General features: G+C 36.3%; 1 protein-coding gene across 1 annotated transcript in view; it reads right to left on the reverse strand.

The window, feature by feature from the left end:
- Positions 1-23,757, reverse strand: part of CNTNAP2 (contactin associated protein 2) — a 1,033,176-nt gene that overhangs the window by 156,456 nt on the left and 852,963 nt on the right. The window contains exon 15 of the mRNA XM_066557113.1: positions 13,975-14,102. Within this exon, the coding sequence (XP_066413210.1) occupies positions 13,975-14,102 (128 nt within the window). The remainder of the gene's footprint in view (positions 1-13,974; positions 14,103-23,757) is intronic.

The raw sequence follows: 23,757 nt of genomic DNA on the forward strand, positions 1-23,757 counted from the left end.
TCAAAACTGTGTGTTCAACTTCCAGTTTGGTGATGAGCATTGGCAAATTTAACTTCAGCTTAATATTATTTTGCATCTAGTAAATAGCTATTTGAGCCCCCCCTAGAAGCTCTTCTCTATCTATGTTTTCAAAGCTCATATGTCTTTTGGCTTCCTTCATGTCATGAAAAGTGTTTTCTCTGCTCATTTACAGACTGCTGTGCAAAAAAAGCAGCCTCTGGAAATGGCTGGTGTGCAGCATATCGCAGTCTACAAATCTGATAAAGAAAGACAACATTAAGCCTTTTAACAGCTACAGGCAGCCCTGCCATTTGCATCTGCTCCTTGCAGAAACAATCTGATCCTCTTCAAATGGTGAAGTTAAATGTCTGCAGTGCTACTCAATGTTGATGGGCAGATATTTCCTATCAGCTCCTTGGTTCCCCTATCTGGGCACTCGCTGGCACCAGTCTGTGAAATACCAGGAGTGCTGCACTGGTGAGTGCTCACAGAAGGATCACTTGGCTGGAAGCACAGAAGTGATGGGTAAGGGAAGGGGGTGCAGAAAGGAAAAGCTATTCAAAGCCTCTTGTTCAGAGGATCAAACAGGTCTGTGCTCCTGTTCAGGGAATGCACGATGGACCAGGCAAGGGTTGGCCTGCTTTCACTGTGTGAGAGCTGCAGGCAGCACAGACCCTTGTGATGGAAGGCTGGGAGCTGCAAAAACATCATTGCAGGGGCTCCATTTGCTGATCCTGCTATCTGCTTCCCACCTTTAAGGATAGTCTGCACTTAAAAGCTTCAGGAGAGCTCTTACTGTACAAATTGCTTCAGTATATGTGATAATTTACTTTCCCGTCAAATATAACAGGGAATACACATATTTGTGCTAGCTATTTCCACCCACAGTAATGTCTGTTTATTCATTATCCACTCAGCTATCTGTCTTTAATTAGTTCCTCAGCTGAATACTTCAAGCTGTGCTGTGCACGTCTGGAATGTTTCTTGTTTTACTAATGAATTTAATTTCCTTGATCATAGCTCAGTCGCTATGAACTACTGACTCTTCATGTGTAAATAAGAGGGAGGAGATGTGGAGGGCCCCTGGCTTGCTTTTTGTGATAAGTGATGATGTTTACTTGCCTGAGTCTCTTCAAGGGTGAGTACAACTAGGAAAGAGGGGACAAGTAACAAGGTGGAGAGAGAAATCTACAGCACAACCCCCCACTTCTCCAAAAATCTCAGGGAAAAGGTCAAGTCTAATAATTCTCCCTATGATTCATATTTTATACAGCCTGCAGAATTCAGAATCCACAGAGCCCAGAAAAATAAAATTTGCAGGTGCATTTTAAAAACATGTGAATATTATTAAAGAATAATTTTGGTTCTTACACACTGAACTCACAAAGGAAACAAAATTGTGTGGAAAATCATGGAGTAATTTCCTTATTTTCATGCACGGTGCTGCATAGAATAAGGCTGATATAAATTGAGTTTGATAGTCTTACATGTCACATTTTCTTTCAACATCAAATGTATTTTTTAGAGGCAGAACACAATCTTATTTTTTCCTGGTAAGTCACTACCCATATATGAAATTTCTTGTTGGTTAAGGATCTTTCTTGGTTCGGGGTTTTATTAATGTATTCTTGGATGGAGTGGAGAGTACTTAATTAATTGGGCTAGTAATTGCCTAGGGATTTTCAGGATTTTGACAAGTTTTTTTGAAGTGATTCCAGGAGGATTGATGGAGACAGGCAATGCAGCTCCAGATGTGTATATATATATATATATATATATATATATATATATATATATATATATATATATATATATATATATATATGTATATATATATATATATATATATATATATATGGTCTCTGGTTTGTTAGGATGTCCACCAGCTTATATGCCACTGAAGATCAGGAAGGAACTGAGGCAATTTTTTGTCATTTCTATTCCCTTCCTCAGAACACTATAGATGTTTGATAGCTAGGCAGACACAAACTAGCCACAGTGGTCTCCCAGCTGCTTGTCTGTGTGGTTGGTAGCAGCTAAAGAGAGCCACATGGGGAAAGGCATCGTCCAGCTGTTGGTTGAGCTACTGCATCAGTACTAGTTACCTTTTAGCAGGATTGTCCTGTAAAAACCAGGAGAAAGAAAGGCCTGACTTACAGATCTTGACTCATTAAAACAGTCAGCCTGTGTTCTCAGCCCTTTTCCTGGTTAACAGGCTATAAAATATTCAACAAGCATGTGAGGATTGAAGCATGTGAAGTGTGAGGAGAGTCTGAGGTGACTGGGTTTGCTTATCCTCCATCCCCATTTCAGGAAATATTTTCATTACAATGTGAAATAAATTTATAAGTTAAGCGCTAAAAAGATAAAGAACTACAATAATGAAAGCCTACCCATTTTTGTTATTTAGATATTCCAACAGATCATGGATTTAAACAAAAAATCAACAAAAGACCTTTCCTTTTGCATTGCTCTGGGAAATTGTTATTGAACTGATAACAATGACACACATCTTGAATTTACAGCTTCAGATGCTGGTTTGCTATTTTCTCAAAAAATTTCCTATTTCTTTAAGCATCTTAATTTTATTTGCCTGTATCTTGCCCTACACTACTACAGATTTTCTGAGCTGGGATAGCTGCAATGAACTGTACGATAATAACAATTTTATTTAATGACTGGCTGTCCTTATGGGATCCTAAAATTGCCTAATGATATTATAGAGAACAATCAGATTAGCCACCTGAAATACAGTTTGTGCACAGAAAATAGGGAAAAGCTCTCTCTACATGATGATATAGGGAGACAACTTCAGGATGAGGAGGGGTAAAATGTCAGTTAATCACATTATGATTTAAGCAGGACTGAGGATTCTTCAGGACTGTTTACTTTTATTTTACAGAAGTGAAGTCTCCAAAATCTCTATCTCAGCACAGGGAGTTATTTTACATTTACAGAAAGAAAAGAAGGAGAGCCTCTCCCATGAAGGAAATGCTAAATTTAGTTTAGTTTTCTAGCAAGATCTTGCCATTTTTAGAAAACACTGAAGTTTTTGAGAGTGTTGAAGGAAATGGAAAGTTTCTTGAAACTGTTAATGAAATGTAACTACACTGAGCCAATTGGTTTGAAAATTTTACTCTGATTTGGACATTTAAAACAGGCATTTAGTTCAAATTTCATTTCATTTATGAAATATAGTTAATCAGTGATGAAAAAGGCTCTTTTCTAAAATGTTGAAAGTCAAAGTCACAATGATGTCCTTCTTTTGGTGAGAACTTGATAACCAACATGTTCTGTTTCAAATGACTTTTATTTTCAGAGTTGACATGGCAAGAATTTCTGAGAATTTGCTCTTCTTTTGGGATGGGAAATTAAAGTATTTCCTGGAAGAATCTCTTTTCTCCATTTTTGGGAACATCTTAACTTTCCTGGGAGATGTTCTGCCAACTGTGGGTGAAATTTACTTCTGCCTCAATCTGAAATACGAGGACACAAAAACATCTCATGACAATAAATTCTTTTAAATTTAATCTTGTCATAGCTAATCTAAAAGAAATGATAATGGAAGTTACTTGAACACAGATACATGAACTATGTTCTGTGTGTAATAATTGATTTACACTGATTTAGTTCCTCAGTTTTCAGAAGCAGATCTATTTGGAGTGACAAGGCAAAAGTTTTCCATCAGCAGGAGTTCATGAAACCAAGGATAAAGAGAAAAATATAGATACAGTGGGCATGCTGGAAATTGATAAAGAATAGGCTGAAAAGAAACTTTTGAAACCTTAAATCACTACTGGCTCTCTTTTCATAATTGCTTCTTTGAAAGCTGTGCTCATGAAAAATATTGCTCCTCTGAATTAGACCAAATCAGATGTGGAGATGGTTCTTCACGAAAAAGAGCTGAAATACAGGCATATAAAAATGTTAGAATTTGCTGCTTAATATTGTAAAGCTGAAAGCTTCATGATTCTGCAAGCTTAGCTAATATCTTTGAAGGACATTTCATAACAGGAAATGGATAGAACTGCTCTTAATTTCTTTAATAAAAAAAAGATAATATTTTTGTAAGGTAAAGGATTTCCCCCTCATCTCCTTTTAATTCTATCTGATCTGATTCAAAAGTAAAATTTTTGACTAAAATTATCAGCCTTTTCAAGTTTCTTTGTTTGCCTTGAAGAACTAAATTAGCACCTCAAAAAAGGTACGTTTTAAGCAAGAAAAGAGGAAGAATGAAGGGGAAATGCAACCTGTCCTCTGAAACCTGCTCCGTAAATATTTAATTTATGGCACTTCACAGGTTGCAACATTAATTTGGAACCCAGCATACCCAAACTCAGAAATTTTACAGTGGAAGTTATCCATAGCATTATCATTGGAAAAAGGAGTAAGTAGGCAATACTTCATATTTCTTTTACGGTTTTTTTAGCCCTTTATCTCCCACACTTGCAGGTTTTCCATAGAAGACAAAGGTCAGAAAAAAGTTTAAAAATAGATCAGAGAAAAGAAATAGGAGGTTAATTTTTAATGTATGTATTCCATTTCTCTTAAACTATTATTATATTCCCTTTTAACAGTTCAGACTTCTAATCACTTGACAAAAATGCACAACTTTGCAACCTTGTGTTAATAGTTTCCTTTGGGAACTGCATCACAGTTCTACATGAAAATCTAGAATGACCTGCTTCACTGAGAGAGAGAAGGATCAGGTAATGTTCCTTCAAAAATTCAGGAAAGCAAGTGTGTAATTATATATATACCCATATAATAGGACTTGATTATGGGAAGGTTTTGAACTGAAGCTGTCAAAATTCAGTCCTACAGTTAAAGGATGGGGAGAGAAGCCTGTGGGATGAGAAATCATTACGAATAGCAGCTATGATTGAGGAATACATCCCTGACCTTCCTTTTTATTCTATCATTGGATAGAAAAGGTTCAATCATTGTAAATGCTTGTATTTAGACATAATTAGAGTTAGCTTGGCTCCCTTGCATGGAGATCAGTGGTGCAAGTTAAACGAGTACCAAAGGTCTCCAACTTCTTCTTATGAGTTTTTCCGTCTTGGTAATTGAACATTTTAGGTATTACTGAGGCACTCTGCATTGTGTGTCAGATATTGGGTGCTGTGAGGCTATAAATGGTTGTCCCCCATCCTGCTGCCAATCACTTATCCATGTCTAAATGAGACTGAATTTACATAACTTACACAGAGGGATGAATGACACTGACCTCACTCTACCTCACCTTCAATCATTCTCTGGCTTTTTCTGTTCTTTTTGCTCTTTAAATGTCAGTCAGTGCTGCAGGAATGCACAGGCCAAAAGTATTAAAGTGAGAAAGAGTTCAACCAAAAAAAAAAAAAGATAATTCCCTCCCTATTATACCTCATTTCTAAGAAAACTCAGGCTAATGGGGTGAAATTTAAGGGTGTCTGCAAATTTGTACGTATAATAGATAGGATTCCAGAAACTTCTCCATCCCCAGTTTAGTCACAGGTTCTCCTAATTCCTCATGGCTTTACTGACATCTCCTTCTCATCACTTTTCTATACACTGTGGAAATTCTTTCATCATTTAATTCTTAGAGTTTGTTTGTATCCTACACAATTGCTTTTCTTATTTTGCTACAGGTAAGATAGTAATATGCATTACAATCACAGAGATGGTAAAATGTTTGAAATTATAATTAAAGCATAACTTCAAGAGGATTTGGTTTACTATGAGCTGCTACTGTATATCCTCTATCAGACTAATGATGCTTGCTTAGATTCCCTAGGAATCTAGAGACAATACTTCATGTGAACTGCTTCAGATACTTCTTTTTTTGCATTAAAGAAGATAAAATAAACTGCAGTATAATCATAATGATGAGGAGAATTTGAATAAAATTAGCTCTTAATTGCATTTCAATTCTGTATCTTGGAAACATAAAGCTCATATCTCCTCTATGGAACTTCACAAATTTTTTCTTTTATGATCAGTTGGAGAATTAAACATGGGCATCAATTGCCATATGTTTTCATTACTTCAGCAAATATGTAAAAAGATCAAAATTTATTAGTTCATTGATATTTGAATGAACTGTCTTCTGTAGTTTATACCAATGTATTCATTTCGGTAGAATTGAATGCGTATGAGGTCAACTCCTTTCTTAAAAATTTGCTGTCAGATTTACATTTCATGATGAATCTGGGAAGGGTGGAGATGTAAATTGTGGAGTTGTGTTTTTCTTTGTACCTGCATTCACATATGTGTGAAACAGGTGTGACTCTCCTTTTCAAAGGCAGTGGAGGATGCATAGGGAAAGTAACTACAGGCAGGTAAACAGTAAAGATGAAGAGGTTTAAATGCATTTCCTATCAAAACAGATACTCAGAGCATACTGCCTTCATGACCTTAAGGAAAAGTCCCCAGCAATGTAAATTGCATTCATAATGAAAATACACACTGAGTGACAGTGTAATCTATAATACTTTCATACACTACCAGGTACTAGGCAAAAGTGTCATAAATCTCACTCTTTTGAACAAAGCACCCAGGCTCTACTGGATCTTTGCAAAGCTGGAAAAGGATTTTTTAAAAGGTCTCAAACTGCATCAAGTGCCATTGCTTGTCTTTCAAATAATCTTTCCTTGGTATATTCTAATGGGAACAAGTCCACATTTTTCCTTTTTACCTTGGGTTACTGATGTTCATGTGGCACAAACTGTATGGGACATTGTTTTTCTAGTTTGCCAAAATTGAAATTGATTCTACTATTACTTTTTTCTCTTGCACTATTTGCAGGCATCCTGTTGCTTCAGTCAGGTATAAAAAGACATGACCAATAGGAAAATGGCTGAACTGTGTGTGATCTGTACCTTTTCCTGCTCTGTGAGATAAGTAGCTCTCATGGGTAGGATTTGCTTTCAGAAAGGAAACAGAACAAAACCTGACAGTGACTAGGATGCAATAGAGAATATTCACATATAACCTATGAGTCAATATGTTTCTGTGTTAAAATTGTGTCACTTTACAAGCATTTATTCCATGGATACACATGTATTCAAAGTTTGAACTGAAAGAGAATTTTATGACCGTGTAATAAACCTCAGTAAAGGTCGTGTACTATAGAAACACTGAGAGCTTATAAATCATTAATGTTACCAATTCCCTGTGGGTTTTGAGATGATATAAAAAAAGAAGCAAACCACAGCTTTATGTAGAAAGAACACTCACAGAATCTTACAGTTCTATGGAGACTAATTTGTCCCAGATATCTTGGCCAAAATGTTTCCTGCTGTACAAATGCAAAGGGGTAGGAGAAAAGTGTCTAGAATGATCAGCTAGGTTTAAGTACTACCACAAACAAAGAAAATATTTTTAGAACTTAAATAATTCCAACCACACACATTCAAATGCTGTTCACACTGCCTACCACTCCCCATTGCCCAAACTCAAAGACAATTCCAGCTGATTTGCAATTTCAGAGATATTAGGTCTTCTCATTTTTGGTACTGTTCACGATGGATCATCTAAGGTAGTGCTTATCTTGCTGAAAACACACGTAACAGGGAGTCCTAAATTAAATTCAAAAATTTTTGGTGGACAACATCAGGGAATCACTTTTGGGTGTAATTGTAGAGAACTGATTCCAATTAAAAAGGATGACAAAGCTACCAGCCAGAATGCCAGCATTTGGAGCACTTGGCTGCTTAGGAAGGATACCAGAACACATGTATGAGAAGGACATACTTTATCCCATATCCACCTTTAAATTTCCTGGCATATTTCACCATGAAATGCCCTAAATTCATGAGACCAATGGAGATTTTCCAGCTGCTATTTTCAAGACAGGCAAAGTTTTATTTACATGGCCAGAAACAGCCTATACTTGTATGAGATAACAGGCCACAGTCTAAGTTTTCCTGGGAGGTGAGAAAATGAAGAGTTCTCTTAGAAATATTAAGAATCCACAGGAGGGCATTTAAGCACTGCTTCCTAGAGAAAATATTTCTGCATGAAGATGAAAATAAATTCTAGTTAAACCCCACAATAAATTTAATTATGCGTTATGAAACAGGGTTAAAGGTGAAGGGAAAGTCTTAAGAATGAGAAATGACAATATTTAAATTGGATGTTAAACAACTGCAAAAGAATGGATTTTTTTTACTTTAAAAGTTTCAGAAAAATGACCTAGTGGGTCATTTTTTTCTCTTGGATCTCTGAGGAAAACAGTTGCATATGAAAGAGAACCTCAGCAGTTTGACTAAAGGAAAGATCCCTACCCAAATCTGAGCTGAAGACTGTAGTTTTGTCACACTCAGCATTATCCACTGAAAAAATCAAATGAGTCTGAAACAGTACTTCTGACAGTACTTGGCTGGCAGGCTGCTTTTATTGAAAGGACACTTTTCTTTCTCCTGTTTTGCTGGTAGTACTGGAACAATTGTGATAAGCAGCAAGTTCAATGTCTTGATGTTCTTTGGATGAATCTGTATTTCCCCTTGAATAGCACAATTTACAATCCAGTGCAGCACATAAAGACATGCTGTGGTAATAGATGTGGAAATACAGCAGACAAATTTTCATGTGGACTTGAAGGCACCTATAGGTACTGGTGAAAAAAATTTAAACTCTTAGATGGATCAAGTTTTGATTTGTATTTTCCTTACTGAGCATATCACAATTTAATGGAAAATAATAAGAAATAAATAATAATAATAATAATATAAAAATGTATGTAGATGTATCTAGCAATACAAGCAAAAAAAAAAAAAAGGGAAATGTAGAAAAATAGATTTTCACTGGTTTTCTAACCTTAGTGGGAGAAAAAGGAATTGCATAAATTTCAAATCTGTAATCCCACCAGATGAGCCTCTGCCAGAATCATTGCTTCAGGAGTTTCAAAAGACAAATTGTATTTTTTCTGAGAGCACTCTGGCTGGGTTTTGTTTTTTGGTAGGGGGTATCACTGATGTTTTCATTTGATACAGTGTTTTCACTTTCATTAACCTGTAAGGCAAGTCTCTATATAACTGGAATGCTGTCCAAGATAGAGTAGGAGTAAATTGTTTCTACTTCCAGTAGAGGATTCAATTCCAGTTGAATCTTTCAATAATTCAAATACATTGTTGTTTGGTGATTTTTTTTTCTGGGATACTTTCCAGCTTATCTATGTATGTTAGAGTAATGTTAGAGTAACAGCACTGCAGATTTGTCTGAGTGGACACACTGCATATCCTACTAGAGAATTGACCTAGGACATAAGTTTAATGTGTAACTGGAAACTGCACTGTAAGGCTATGCTATTTTTTCCCTGAAACTCAGGTGGTACCCTTGAAAAACAAGTTCAGCATGTTGAAAAAGTCTTCAATTTGCAATGTAATGAAAATGGATTTAGCGTGCACATGAAACAGTTAATTTATTTTCATTACAAGTGACAGTTCTGAGTCACCAATGTGCACAGGTGATGAATAAGAAGTGCTTAAGGAATACAAACCCACACCTTACCAGGGATACCAGCCTCTAAGCAGTGACCCTGGAAGTGGCTGTCTGGTTTAGATAACTACACAGGGGTTTCAATACAAATGCAGAGTCCCAAAAAACGTGCATGGCCATACCACTGTCTGAATAAATAAACCAACTCTGCTGGAACATTCTAAAAGGAGCAAAGCCAGAAGTGATATTTATAAGCTAAAGAAACAAAGCATCAGTAATGAAAGGAGTAATAATGAGTCATAATCAAAAGTCACTGAAATAAAGAACTCAAGGTATATTTCCCCTGAACACATATGCACAGTCATATGCATACAAGCTCAAAAAAATTTCAATGCCCTGATGGAAGAACTGAGTTTTGATTTGTTCCAGAACTTCTGTTACCTGTCAAGGGGACGTTTTTTGTCTGTCTCTGCAGGTTCTACAAGCACACTGCTGATACTGGTCTTCATGAAAACTTAGCTTAGAAAGAACCACAGTCAGTGCAGCTGCTTCCTCCTCCACACTTTGAAGATTACAGATAATAGAAGTAATATACAAGAAAATGATTCATGGCTCAGAAATCAAAGTCTTACTGGGAGGATAAAAACTGTACAGCAGAGGAGATAGAAAAAAACATAAATCTGAGCTGTGTAAAAAACATCTCCCCTTTAAATTCTGTCTTTGCTATAGAGGAAATGGGACAAAAGGAAAATAGACTCAAGGAGAAAAGCAAATCTAGAGCAGAATAGTCAGTCTATTCCCCTCTGGGCTTATAAAGAGCAAACTCGAATCAAAATCCTTGGAAGTCCTTGGGAAGAGGATACTCTTAGCAGGTGGAAAATATAGAAGCTTTTTGAAAACTGGCATTTTCCTAAGGGGAATGAAAAAAATTTCAGAAGGTGCCAGAAGCCACAAAAGTAATTTTGATTTAATATGATTATCAATAAAATCTCTGTAGCAATAGCAGAACACCATGGCAAGCTAAGTTCTTCAGTTTGGTTTCAAAAGAAATTACCAGATCTGCTTTTGAAGCCTTGATCTACTACCTCAGGCTGAGCTTAGACACAAAAAACCCCTCAGTACACTTGTGTTCTGGGAAAAGACTCAAGGTGCCCCTTTGCATTACAGTGAAATAGCATAAAGAGATGGACAAGGTATTTCTACTACTGGTTGGCCAAGGTTAAATGCTGGGCTGCTGAGGAGTCAGCTTATAAGTATTAGAAAAACTGTAATAGGTCTGTAAAGGGATTTTAATCAGTGTCTCAAGGTTAACTGAAGAATAAAAATTATTAATTTGTCATTCCATTGTGCCCTTTTTTCTAGATCCTGCACAGAATAACTTTACTTCAGGGAAAACAAGAGTAGTTCCCTTATCCAGTATTACTATGGAGAGTAAAGACTGATTTTCTTTGTTTATACCTTAAATTCCAGTTCTGCTAAGAGGATATTGAGATTGTGCTGATAAACTGCCATTGTCATTCTGTAAGTACAACACTCATAGAACTGTGGGCAGGAAGGACTGTTTTGCTTTAAGTCTGTGTAGAGTGGACATTTGCTGAAAACCTTGCTTGATCTTTGAATCATTGCAATACAGTGTCAAAAATCCCCACCAAATTAATTTCCTCTTTGTGCACCTGTTCTCCATGAAATTGGATAAGTTTGCTTCCCTGATAGATCAGCACTTAGAAAAATCATTAGATATTAAGAAAGCATTCCTCAACACTAAATGGTAGAAAAGAGACATCCTGCATATTTATTCCAAGGTGCAAAACAGGCCCCAGACCAGATTTATGGGATTTTTGCCACATTAGATGAGTCTTCATAATTCTGATAGAATTCAGCTGCTTAAGCAGATCTTTAGAGGGGTAATAAGGGCCCTTTTTGCTGACTACTTTTCATAATGCAAGTAGTGTTTTGTGAGGTGCAGTTAAAGATGAAAAATACTTCTGTAACACAGAGGTGTGTAATGACGCATAAACCAGTTTTCTGATCCATATCTCCAACAATAGCTGCTATTCAAGAACAGCCTTAATCAGGTAATAAATCAGGCAAAAATAAAAATGCAATCATCATTTATGGGACCAAAATAAACCCTATATTTCTGAAAGAAGAATACAGTTATTTTTGCAACAGGAAAACAGTTATGACTCTGCAATCTTCCTTGTTTCGTGTCAAAACAAATTGAACTGAGATGAATGATTTTCAGATTTACTTGGTCAGTCAATGGTGTAGGAACAGTTAATTGTTGTGACTTCTGCTGATTAATGGATCCTTGAGAATTTGATGAGCATGGGAAGAAATGAATTGTATGAAATGACAAATATCTTTGCTTTCTTTAATCCTCTTTGGTCTCAGATATTGAGCTTTCAGCTGACTCTTTTTAAGGGCTGCAAAGGCCATTAGCTCTGTGGTACTCTTAACTGCTGTACTCAGGTACAGTTGTGAGCTGACCCAGGTAACATATCCCTGGATGTTACAAAATGTTAGCTATGAGGTTTGTGGCAAATTATTCTGTTATTCTGGTGGGAAAATATGACTTAATGTGCTGCAAAATATCACTGGACTATGGATTAATACAACACATGGTATGGACAACCCTCAGGGCAAGACAAGATAAGTTGTCACAGTATTGGCTGCAACCACAATGAGAAATTCTTCTAAATAGGTAAATTTTTATTTGACTGGTTACTTTTTCTACCTTCCTTGCAAGCAAAACAAAAATCTATATTTCTTTGACAGTCTTCACAACTAGAACTGAATTTCATTTAAACATGCAACTGAATTTAACTGAAAACATGAACTGTGTGGTGATGACACTCAACACCTGTAGTAGTAATAATGTTGGTTTTGCTGCATGCAACACACACACAAACACATACACACACACACACACACACACACACACACACACAAATAAATTGGTTTGTGGTTTGCTGTTGTTGTTTTTAATCCTTTCCCAGAAATTTGGTACTTTGGATCTTTCTTCAAAATTGGAATAAAAGCACAGTTTAAAATTTTGGAATTTTTCTCTGGAATGGAAACCTTGTTTACCACAAGAAAGAATACAAAGGGGAATGCTTAGTAAATGCACCGGGAATATGAAACAGGAGCTTTGCAAAGAACTGGGGTCTATACTATCTCCTGTGAGAAAAATTATACTAGATTTTTGACAGTAATATATGGTCATGGAAGGAAATTCAAATTTATTCATAGGCAAAGTTTTTCAAAAACTATGAATCATATCTGTAAAGTTCATGGAGAAAATTAAATTAATCAGCATGGTAGGAATACACCCGTTCAGTTTCCCAAAAGGCTGTGTCACTCAGTCACACTCTAATAAAGGCTATTCCTGCTCAGATGAGGTTTCATTTATACTAATATTTAGAAATGGCTCACACTTTAGAGAGTGACATTTCCAGAAGCACTCAAATTCAGAATATGAGGAATATGGGTTCAAGAAAAATAATATTGGTTAATTTTTTCATCAGTTGTAAGAGCCTATTACAAAAAAGTTTATCAAACATAAATGAGACACAAACAAACACAGACTGACCTGTGATTGGTCAAACACCCTAAATAACAAGCAACAAATATATGATGTGAACACTTCTGCATCATGTCTGTCTGACAGGCTGAGTTATAGTACTGCTTATTGTGAATGGGTTTTATATTATTTATAGATCACACAATTATTACTTGTTTTAAATTAAATCAGACAACCTTTGCTTACTGCACCTATTATAAGAGAACTGCTTCAAAACACAGCGGACAAATGAAATGTGTGTCAATTGAAGAGTCTGAATTTTTGAAGTGTGATTTAGAAGGGCCTTAAACAGTCGCTCTGCCTTTGGTAGTAAATTTCTCCTAAAATATAAAATAGACTGAAGCAAGACTACAATTTTCCTCAGTCCATTTTTTTTTCCAATTTTGAGTGTGTGCAGTGGAAATTTATACATGATACTGCTTTACTCTATCAGTAGATGACCAAACTGGAGGATGTACATCTCTTACCACCACTCAGCCTGGAAACCAGAGACTGCAACAAAAAACTCCCAATGCTTTTCATGGAAACATCTAGTCCTGATACAGTTAGCATCTGGTAACAATCTTGTCAAACTTTGTACACCTACAGCCAGAGATTACAGTGATGAGTTTTGCCATCATTTATAGAAGCATAGTAATGATAATGATGCTGACAAGAGTGCCCAAGAGAAGCACAGATGTTGAGTGATATTATTATGCAATCTGTACTACTGCTCATCTACATAAACTTAGTTGAATAATCCAAGTTGCCACATTTACCATAAATTAAAGAAGAATACTGATATTATAAATGAAAAGGTAAGTCATTATATGTGTATTTTCATAGACAAAATTTCTCAGATCATATCATGCTCCCATAGCAAAAGGTCTTTTGAGCAGACAGCCATAATTTCCCAGGGAGTGTCTCCAAAGTTACCCCTTTCCAACTGAGTTTCTACCCAGGAGTAAGGAAAAGGAAACCAGAGAACTCACGATCTCCTTGGCAGCGCACGGGACCCACGGACACTTTGGCTTCAGACCCAGGCCGGTCAAGGTCTCCAACCACCACCTGACTGACTGGTAGGTGCTCTTTGTATGACAGCATCCCACTGTCTTTCCTCCTGAATTACAGAGACACAAAAGGAAAGCAATTGTGAAGCATATGAAATTATTTTCCTTGATCTGAGCACCAAATAGGTATACAACAACTGCATGCAACTCAAACCTCATTTTAGTTAGGAAGACCACAAAAAATTCAATTTATAGTCATGTCTTTGAGCTCCTCATTTCAACTGCAGCAAGTAACCCAGTGCTTTTTCATGCTTAGACCAAATCACTGTGCACAGTTGCAATATTTTTCCTTTATTATTTCAAGAGATGAACCCAACTGGCGTAGAGTGTTCTTTCTTCCAAATAGAAAATGAAATAAGCAATATTTAATGGGGTACTTTGTCTCTCAGCTGGTTTGCCTCTGTGGGTTTTTTTGGTTGCAATATTTTTTTTGTTGGCTTGTATTCTTTGTTTTGTTCAGTTTGTGTTTTTATTTGTTTTTTTATATAAACACACGCATAAAAGGCTAAATTATGAACACAGGAAAAAAAGCCCTAAATATAGTGTTAAGATTATAAATTTTTGACAGAAAAGAAAGAAAGAGGAAACAAATCCATCTATTTGTCTCTCTTTTTCCCCCTCTTTCTTTTTAGCTCTATCCTGACATGTAATTAGGTATCTAAAGCAAGGAACTTTTTGATCTAAAAAAAAATAAATTCTTTTGTTCAAAAATATCACAGGATTAAGGATGAATTCAGTATCTAGAAAAGTTAACTGAACCACACAATATGACTATAACTGAGAACTTGTAATGATTTCAGGAAAATGAAAGTCTTTTTCATCTCTAACTTGGATGAGTCCAAGATTGTACTCATTATATTGCTAATAACTGGGCAGCGCAGCAGGGATCTGCACGATCTCTGGTAATGTTCAGAGCCTTCCAGCAGGACAGTACTGTTTGCCTGTAGCATCTCCAGTTATCACCCTTATTTGGTCCATCTGAAGAGATGGAAAGCAAAATGTTCTTTCAAAAAGAAGCACAACTGAATTAGTTAAGAAAATAGCAATCACATTTTCGAACAACAGCTCACTGGAACTAACGTCTGTTCTCTGTGATGAAGAGAGTAATTAGAGATTTAATTAGTAGAGTTTTCCAAATAGCAGGTGACTGTTTTACTTAATCTGTGTGTTCTTCCCCTTCAGAAAACTTGTTCCTTTGTGTTATGTGACTCTTTGACTTGCTGAGATCATTAGCCCTCTTTGGCTGGACACAGCTACACCAGGTGCTCTGTCGGTGAGGTTGCTATAGGACATTGATAGAAAGGGAGGTAAATGGAGAGCAGGAACCCTGGCAGGCTGCTCCTGAACATTGTGATCATCCCCAGATCGCCATGCCCTTTGCAAAGGCATCCTTTTCATCAATTTGGAGACAAGCAGTATAAGAAAAGAAAGATTAAAGAAAGAAAAAAGTGAATAACAAAGGCAGGTATGTAGACCTAATCTTTGTCACTGCTAAAGACTGCATCCTTGGGACCCACTCTCTTCTAACAGAGGATAATGTAGGTCATCACTTTACTCTTTCTTAGGTTTTCCTCTGAGACTGGCTTTCTCTCCTGATTTTTACTCTTTCAAAGAACATTTTAAAGTTGGACATATCTATTTAAAATAAAGAATTCTTCGAAGAGTGGTAAAATGAAAACTATTGGCATTTCTCTTTTTTCTTTCTTTCTTTCCTCTTTCACAAAACCAGCTAATAGTTCAGATCCAAATAAGGATGTGAGAGGGCAGCAGTTTTCCTGTCACCAATAGCTTTCACTTTCTTTGAAGCAAATAGAAAGGAGCAGCAACAATTTTCTCCCTCTTTACTGATAATTTTTTACTCCTTTTAATATTTTATTTATGCACTTAGTGATATGGTCACTTTAAAGCCATTGCCATGACAATAAATGTTAGAGTTATTTTCAGAAATAGCCTTATTTTCTGATCATCACTTACTAATGTCATCATTGTAGCATTTTCCCCCATACTGAAACTACTGAGGACTGGGAGTGTTGAACTAAGAATCGAAAGAGGTGAATTGCCTTTTCACCAGCAGAACCTGGGTAGTTCTTTCCCTCTTAACAAAAATGGGATAATGATGATTTTTGGGCCATGCATGCGCAAATAAGACAAATAGACTCAGAGACTGAATGGCTCTGTTTTGCTTTTCTAACATACTTGTAGTTCCTCTGGACATACTAATCAGTGCTGACAAAATCAAAAAAGTTTTAAACCCAAGACTGATTATTATGCTTGACTTTGTACAGCACACTTAGAAATAATCACAGCTCGAACACTCAATTCCTGCAAGTGATAATGCTTCTGACGGTATTTAAAGACTTTGCACATTAATAGGGTGGAGAAAGTCTCTGAAGTTTTTCCTCACCAAAGAAAATCCCCTCAAGAGAATAAAGATTGAATTCAGAGAGTGTCATATTCCTATTAATAGCCAAATGGGAGATGAATGAATCTGATCAAATCCTGTAATTATTACCAGGAGATATTGATGAAATCTCAGTGTAATTTTCTATTCCTAATTTCTTTTCCTATATATAACAGTCTGCAAAGTGCTTTAGGGGGCCTTTGAATGAAAGTAGCAGATATTAGTGTGAGATTTATCATTGTTTTGATTATGATCATCTACTTACTCTTTATAAGCATTCAGTGGTATGTAAAAAAGAAATGCATTATATATGTATCAGCAAATGACATATTCAAAGTAATGATAAGATTCTATATCATTATTAATTTATTTATATAATGATTTAATACAACCAGACTACTGCTACTGGAGTAATTAATTTTTTCTGATTTTGTTAGACATCACTTAATTATCAGCCCAGCCATACAAAGTAAAACAAATAAAGAATGTACTACAGGTAGGAATGGACTCAGTTTTAAAAGTTATGGTTTCATGACTTGAGGAACTGAAGTTATTTTGATAATACAAATAAAACACCTACTGGACTGAAAATATAGTGTTAAGCACATATAATTTGGTGATTAGCAGTGGTTTGAAGAATGCAAACTCCAAAGTATGACAATTTCAAAGGTATACAATTTTCCACCTCTCAGAAGATCCAGGTTTTTACTATGTAAGCACCTCTGTTTAAATCCCTGCATTTCCATAATCTATCTGAGGGAGGTATAAAACAGTTTAGTCCACTTAGGATCTGCAAACCAGTGCCTGTAAAAACATTGTGAAGGGCACAGGCATACTAAATGCTGGTATTTTCTCTCCTCCAAAAATATCTGGCAAGAATTTTATTTATATTAAAACTGCTAAGAAGAATGAATATAACAGACAATTTAATGAACAATGCAACTTTGGCAGCAAATGTAATAATCTGGAAGTGAGTTACTTGGAAATAAACAAGATCTAATTAACAGGATTAAAAACAGGGCAAACAAAAACTAGGATTGAAGCAAAACTAACTCATGAAAGATTTTCATAAAATTTAGCTAACTTTTTAATAGTCATATTATGGAGCATTAAAGCCATGCTTTTAGATACACCCTATACCCAGGGCTTGGCCCTTTGGAGTTATAAACTGCAGACCATATACTCTAGGACAAAAGTTTTTATTTCCACTGAGTTTTGCTGTTTTCAGGGATTCTTACAGTTCTTTTGTCCCTTTCCCATGTGTCTTGTCACCTCAGATGCCCTTATATGTTAAGTTGGAGCTAATGACTCACCCTTGATTTGTCTGACAAGGGGTATTATGGAAAATTTCTCATTACTGTACAGGATCATAAAAACTGACAGAAGATCATAACTCAATTTAAGATTTTTCAATACTCTGTCATTGGACAGGATAAGATCCTTGGAAATACGTGGTTCCTACAAACAAAAGAAGGAGGGACTCTTACAGTAAAGACTGATCTTAAGGCAATCAAGCTTTTCTAGCATGCATAAAATATTTTTACTTTTGAGACCACTCACCTCCTGAAAGTCTAAACAATTTGATCAAAACCCCAAATTACTGACATGAATCCCTACTTTGACTTCTATTAGTAAAGATAAATTATGCCAAAGACACAAGCCTGATGGTGCAGCATTCACAAGTAATCCTGGTTTAGAAATTACAAAGGATTGAATTGACTAGATTAAATTAATTTAAGGGGAGATACACTGAGATATTGTTCAGAAATATTTCTCATTTAAAAAATCCATCAGGATGGAGAGAGAGAGAGAGTTGACACTTGTTCTACAGATTCTCTTGCCTGAAAGGACTTCTTGACTTTCCTTTCAAATAGGAATTTGTGAGAAACTGAATAACCACAGAGAAAGGTGAGTAATAGAGACAGCAAGTGGGGCTCTGCTTTCTTTTGAACAATATGGAACCAGTTTCCAGTGAAAATCTTCCTGTTCTGAGTATTTGCTCATATTCTCCTTCCAAAAGACCAGCTGAGACAGAAAGTCTCTTCAAGCAGAGTGGCTCCGCTTAAAATCTTCATTTCTTTAGTGTTATTTTTAAGAAATAAAGGAAATTGATGGATTCTCTTCTTTTGAGGTCCAGCAACTCTGCTGAATTCACTTTTAATTTTTCTTATTTCTATACTGAGATATTTTAAGAATGAAATCTAGGAATTCTACCATGTTCTAACTGATCTTTGCATCTGTCAACAATTTAATCAATTTTATGTTGGGGTTTCAATTTTTTTAAAGTAAGTCAGGGAACATATGTGGCATTTCCTTTAGAAGCAATGCTAAATTGGGATGTCCCTTTCACCTTGGGTAATTACAGAGACAAGATTACTTGGGATTCAGCTGAAGCCAAGAAAAGAAACTTCTGTGAATGTCGAGCTGGAAATGGATGATATGGGAATTTTTAAAGGAAAAATTGACATTGGAAAGGGCCAATACGTTGCTTAGATATTTTTTTCCTGTTAGTTCAATCTCATTTGGCATTCTAAAATCAGTATTATTTGTTCTCAAAATATTTCAAAATCAGAAAATTATTTTAAAAAATAGTAGTTTATAAAAATATTTAAAGTATCCCACAATTAACAATGCCCCAAATGTTTTCTAGTCATCCTGAAGTTTTAAATGCTTTATGACAGAAATAAGAAAACTCTGCTCTGAACAGGTCTAATCAATTGAAGGATAATAAAATAATGCCCCATTCAGCTACTCAACATGCCCCAGAAAGTGAAAGTCTTTCTTCATACAGCACTTTGACAAAGAGAAACCTACATTTCTTGATCCCCTCACAGATGCTGAACTATTCTATGGAACAGCAGGCTACTGTAGCTCTGAGGGAAGAAAATCATGAAGAACTCTACTATTTTCACCTGTTTTAAAAATTACCTAATTTAAAACACCAATAATTTTAATTATACTTCTCTATATCTGAATGCATTGCAGTGATGGTAATATTTTGCTGTGTGGACACTAGAAGCAGTTATCTTATGAAATGTACATTTATAATATCTGCACTACTCAATGTACTGTTGGAAGGTTTATGTAGACAAATGATGAATTCTTTGCTGCATCTATTCTACTAACCACAAGCCTTTGGATCACATCCTATCAAACTATCTGACCAAACGTACTTCTGGCAGGATTTTTAGGTCACAAGGATCTGTATTGGAAGAAATATTAAAAATCTCAGAGCAGCAGCTCAGAGGCTTCATTTCTCAGAGTTCTTGACAACTTTGACAGTTTTATTTTGTATGACTGAAAGAGCTAAATAAAAATAATTGACTATGGCATGACAAAAAACCAGATGGCTATAGTTAATGCTGACTTCAGCCCCTATATGCCAGTTGAGTTCAATACAGTACTGAAGTACATAACTTTGTGTTGAATTTGGTCCAGAAAACTGAAAGAAGTATGGTACTTACTGCATCCAGAAAATGTCAGTAAAACCCAATTGTATGAGCATCTACCACTACTCCCACCCTCCCACTGGCACTTCCTGCAGTGTTCATCCTCACATGACATCAGTACATGTACCTCATACAAAACGGAAACCAATCTATGGCAGGCACATTGGGAATATAAGGATGCTGTGAATTAGCTCATGTCTTGAGTTGCTTGTATAGCTTTGACATAAAATATTTTGAGAAAAGGTTTATACTGATCACACCCCGGAATTACGCGCTTGATTAGATAACCTCACAAAATCTCCATATGTATGATAAGAATGACCAAAAGAGGGCAATGAAGCAGGTGAGGGGTCTGGAGCATAAGTCCAGTGAGAAGGAGCTGAAGGAGCTGGGTTTGTTTAGCCTGGAGAAGAGGAGACTCAGGAAAGATTTTATCACTCTCTACAACTACCTGAGAGGAGTCTGTAGAAAACCGGGGGTTGGCATTTTCTCCCAAGTAACAAGGACAAGAGGAAATGGCCTCCAGTTACATCAAAAGAGGCTTAGATTGGAAAAATTATATATTTTTCTGTTTGAGTGACAGAAATTTTAAGTTACTTGCTGTACGTCACATAGAAAAAAGCATACTAGCACCCCTCTTCTAAATAATAATCTAAATAGCCAATAAAAAGACAAAATATAGGAGAAGAAGTAATGTCATGTATTCTTAAAATTCCATGCTACTATTTGACTATTTATTTCCTTTCTGTAAAGGTCCCTACCACATCTCTACTGATTTTTAAGAAAACATAGGTATTTGAGCCTATTTTTCAGTAAGCTCTCTCCATTCTACCTGACCTCAAAGTTTAATTGTGCCAACCACAACATCTTATTTTCTGTATCTATAATCAGTTCACATTCTTTAAATACTGTATTTCAAGGGTATTGCACCTAATCTGAGTCCCCTCAAAAGATCTCAGTTTCAGTCCTTAGAGGCAAATATCACATTGTACTTTAATTTTGTCTCCAGTCTCAGCCCCAGAAGATTGCTTCCCATTTTACTTTCATGAGTGTGTAGAAGAAGGCAAATCCCCAGCAGTGATTCTTCTTTCAAGGTGGCACTTACCCCATCAGGACAGATGATCAGTTTTATTTAACCTTTCTTACATAGCACACAGCTTGTACATCTATAGCTCTTTTCTCCTTACAAGGATTTCTTAACCTACTGCTGTTCAAAGCTGTAGGTTCAGTGATCCTACAAATTATTAGTTTTTCTTTCTACTTATCTAATAAGTAGAGAAGTTGTTTCTAACTGAAAACCAATTAGTAAAAGTAATCTAAAAATGAATTCTGCATCAGGACTGTGATTTTCTGATGATGTTGTAATCATTTGTTAAGACCTATGAAAGGTAGACCCTTTAAATGATCCAGTGAGTAGATGGGAGATAAACAGCTATTTAAAACATGCCAAAGTCAAATGCAAGAATAAATTTGTAACAACAGTCACTAAACAAACACTCTATCAAAATGAAACCTTAAAAGATTATCTAGAAATTGTGCTATAAACAAAATGAATGATGTTCCTGTGTCTACTGAGGAAGGAAAGTGGGGTCTATTATCATGAAAGTACTCTAGTTAGAAGAAGAATTAAATATCCCACTACAATACATTTTAAATGTACACACATTCATCAGAAATAATTATCTGAAACTGAATGCTCCAAGATATTCAAGCACATTTAAAGCAATGGTGCAGCGTAGAGGTAATTAACAGATGTCTGTATTCATTATGTAAACACTTTGCTATCAAGCACAAGCAAAACTAGGATACTTTCCCTCTGCTAGTAAACATGCACATATATCTCTTAGAATTGATTTAATTTCAATTAGGTTCCTTTTTTAGTGCTTTTGCTAAAAAGATGGATGACCTTGGTTTCAAGTGATATGCAAATTTATCCGTAGGTTAATTTCTTCCTTACCTTTTTGTGTTTTTGTGATATCATTACCTCTTGTCTGTGGGTGTGTATATCTCCACACACAGTAGAGTAACTGGAGAAATGAGAAAAGATACTACACAAGGTACTTACTGAAGTTTTAAAAAAAATTGTAATTCCTGCAGTGTGTGCAGCTGTGTCAGCTCCAGAAGCAGCTGGGTTCTGCGGGACTGTACAGAGATTCTCTCACTGCATTTACACAAAGCATTATGAGAAAACTGAGTGACAGAGATTAGGATTTGAGCCACAGGGAAGTCATGGTATGCCACACTTTGTGCTAAATATTAGGCCAAATGCAGATGCCCTTGTTTAGAAAAACCTGTTTTGCTGCACTGACTGTAGAATGTCAAGCATTTGTTTAGCGTTTTGTTGATCACACTTATACAGGATCAGTGACCTATTCATTAGCCAGAATACTCCACTTTATTGCTCTGGTGGGTTTCCATTATCCCTTCTGTTAGCCTTTGAGCTCAACTTTCCTTACATTACATATCATCACTTTTTTTCTCAACAAAAGACTGGCACAAACTTAGCAGAACTCACCATTCATTTCCTAACACAATTCCATCTAAGCTCAGCCTGTCTCTTCCTAGCACAATACTGGATGAACTCCCCAAAGATTTTTTCTACCAATTCTGCTGTGACAGCCCTGACTGCATGGACTGAAATGGCTCTGGGCCACAGGTTTCTAACAACATGTGACAACATGGTCACGAACAAAGGAGGCTGATGATGAAGGGAGTGAGATTCCCCCTCCTTCTATCTCTAAGAATGGTGCTTTCCAAGCAATTCTGGGTATATTTTATGGGAAAGCTGACCCAGAAGCAATCAGTTGTGCTTCTCTGGCATTTCAGACAGTGACATTTTTTATCAGCATAAGGAGAAGACAGAAATTAAAATATAATATAACATAGGTCAAAAAGCCTAGGGCTCACAGTATTCACAAAGGGTGCACTGAGAGCCTTGCAAATGCTGAGGTGCATTTTAGTGGCTAGGTATATGTTAATTTGCCAGCAGCTGATGCATCTTTTCTTTCCTCACAGCTTAAATGTAGTTTACTGCAGATGCTTCTTAACTTAGGACAAACCTATGAGACAAATGTTGCCTCATGGACAGAGGGATACCAAGAAATCTATCACGTCTACCTATAGCAAAGACTATGCATGCAATGCAAGAGAGGTTCCAGTCACTGATGTCAGCACTCTGCTACTGCAGGCAGCCACACCACCTAATGTCCTGCAGAATCTAAACATGTTTGTACTAGTTTAATCCAAGAGGGACATAATTATCTTTACAGTAGCTCCTGTGGTGTTATGTTTTGGATTTGTGAGCAAACCAGTCCAACATAGGGATGGTTTTGCTATTGATCAGCAGTTCTTAAAGGGTCAAGGCCTTTCCTGCTTCTCACATCATCATGTGGAGGAGGAAGTTGAGATATTTGGAATGATGACATTTGCCTTCCCAAGCAGTCTTTACACATGATGGAGCCCTGCCTTCCTGGGGATAATTGAAGACCTGCTTGCCCATGTGAAGTGGTAAATAAATTCCTTATTTTGCTTTTCTCAAGCATGCAGCTTTTGCTTTTTCTGGTAAACTGTCTCTATTGCAATCCAGAAGATTTTGGACTTTTCCAAATCTCTGCTTCATCCCAGTGAGAGGCTCTGAGCAAACTGCTGTGTGGAGCTTAACAGCCTGCTTAGGAAGAATTTGTCTGTTCTTCCCCAATACCCTTACCTAAAAGCTATTCCAGAATGACATTCTTCATTGAAAATGTTACAGGGTGAACAGTATTTGCAGCATCCATTTATAGAGCTGTTTTCCATGTCTCTGTTAAATCTTTTCCTGAATCTGTGTCTGCTTGCACAGCCTCCTTTGGCAGCCAG

The sequence above is a fragment of the Molothrus aeneus genome, chromosome 1 (genome assembly GCF_037042795.1).
Source record: "Molothrus aeneus isolate 106 chromosome 1, BPBGC_Maene_1.0, whole genome shotgun sequence".
In the NCBI taxonomy this organism is placed as follows: domain Eukaryota; kingdom Metazoa; phylum Chordata; class Aves; order Passeriformes; family Icteridae; genus Molothrus; species Molothrus aeneus.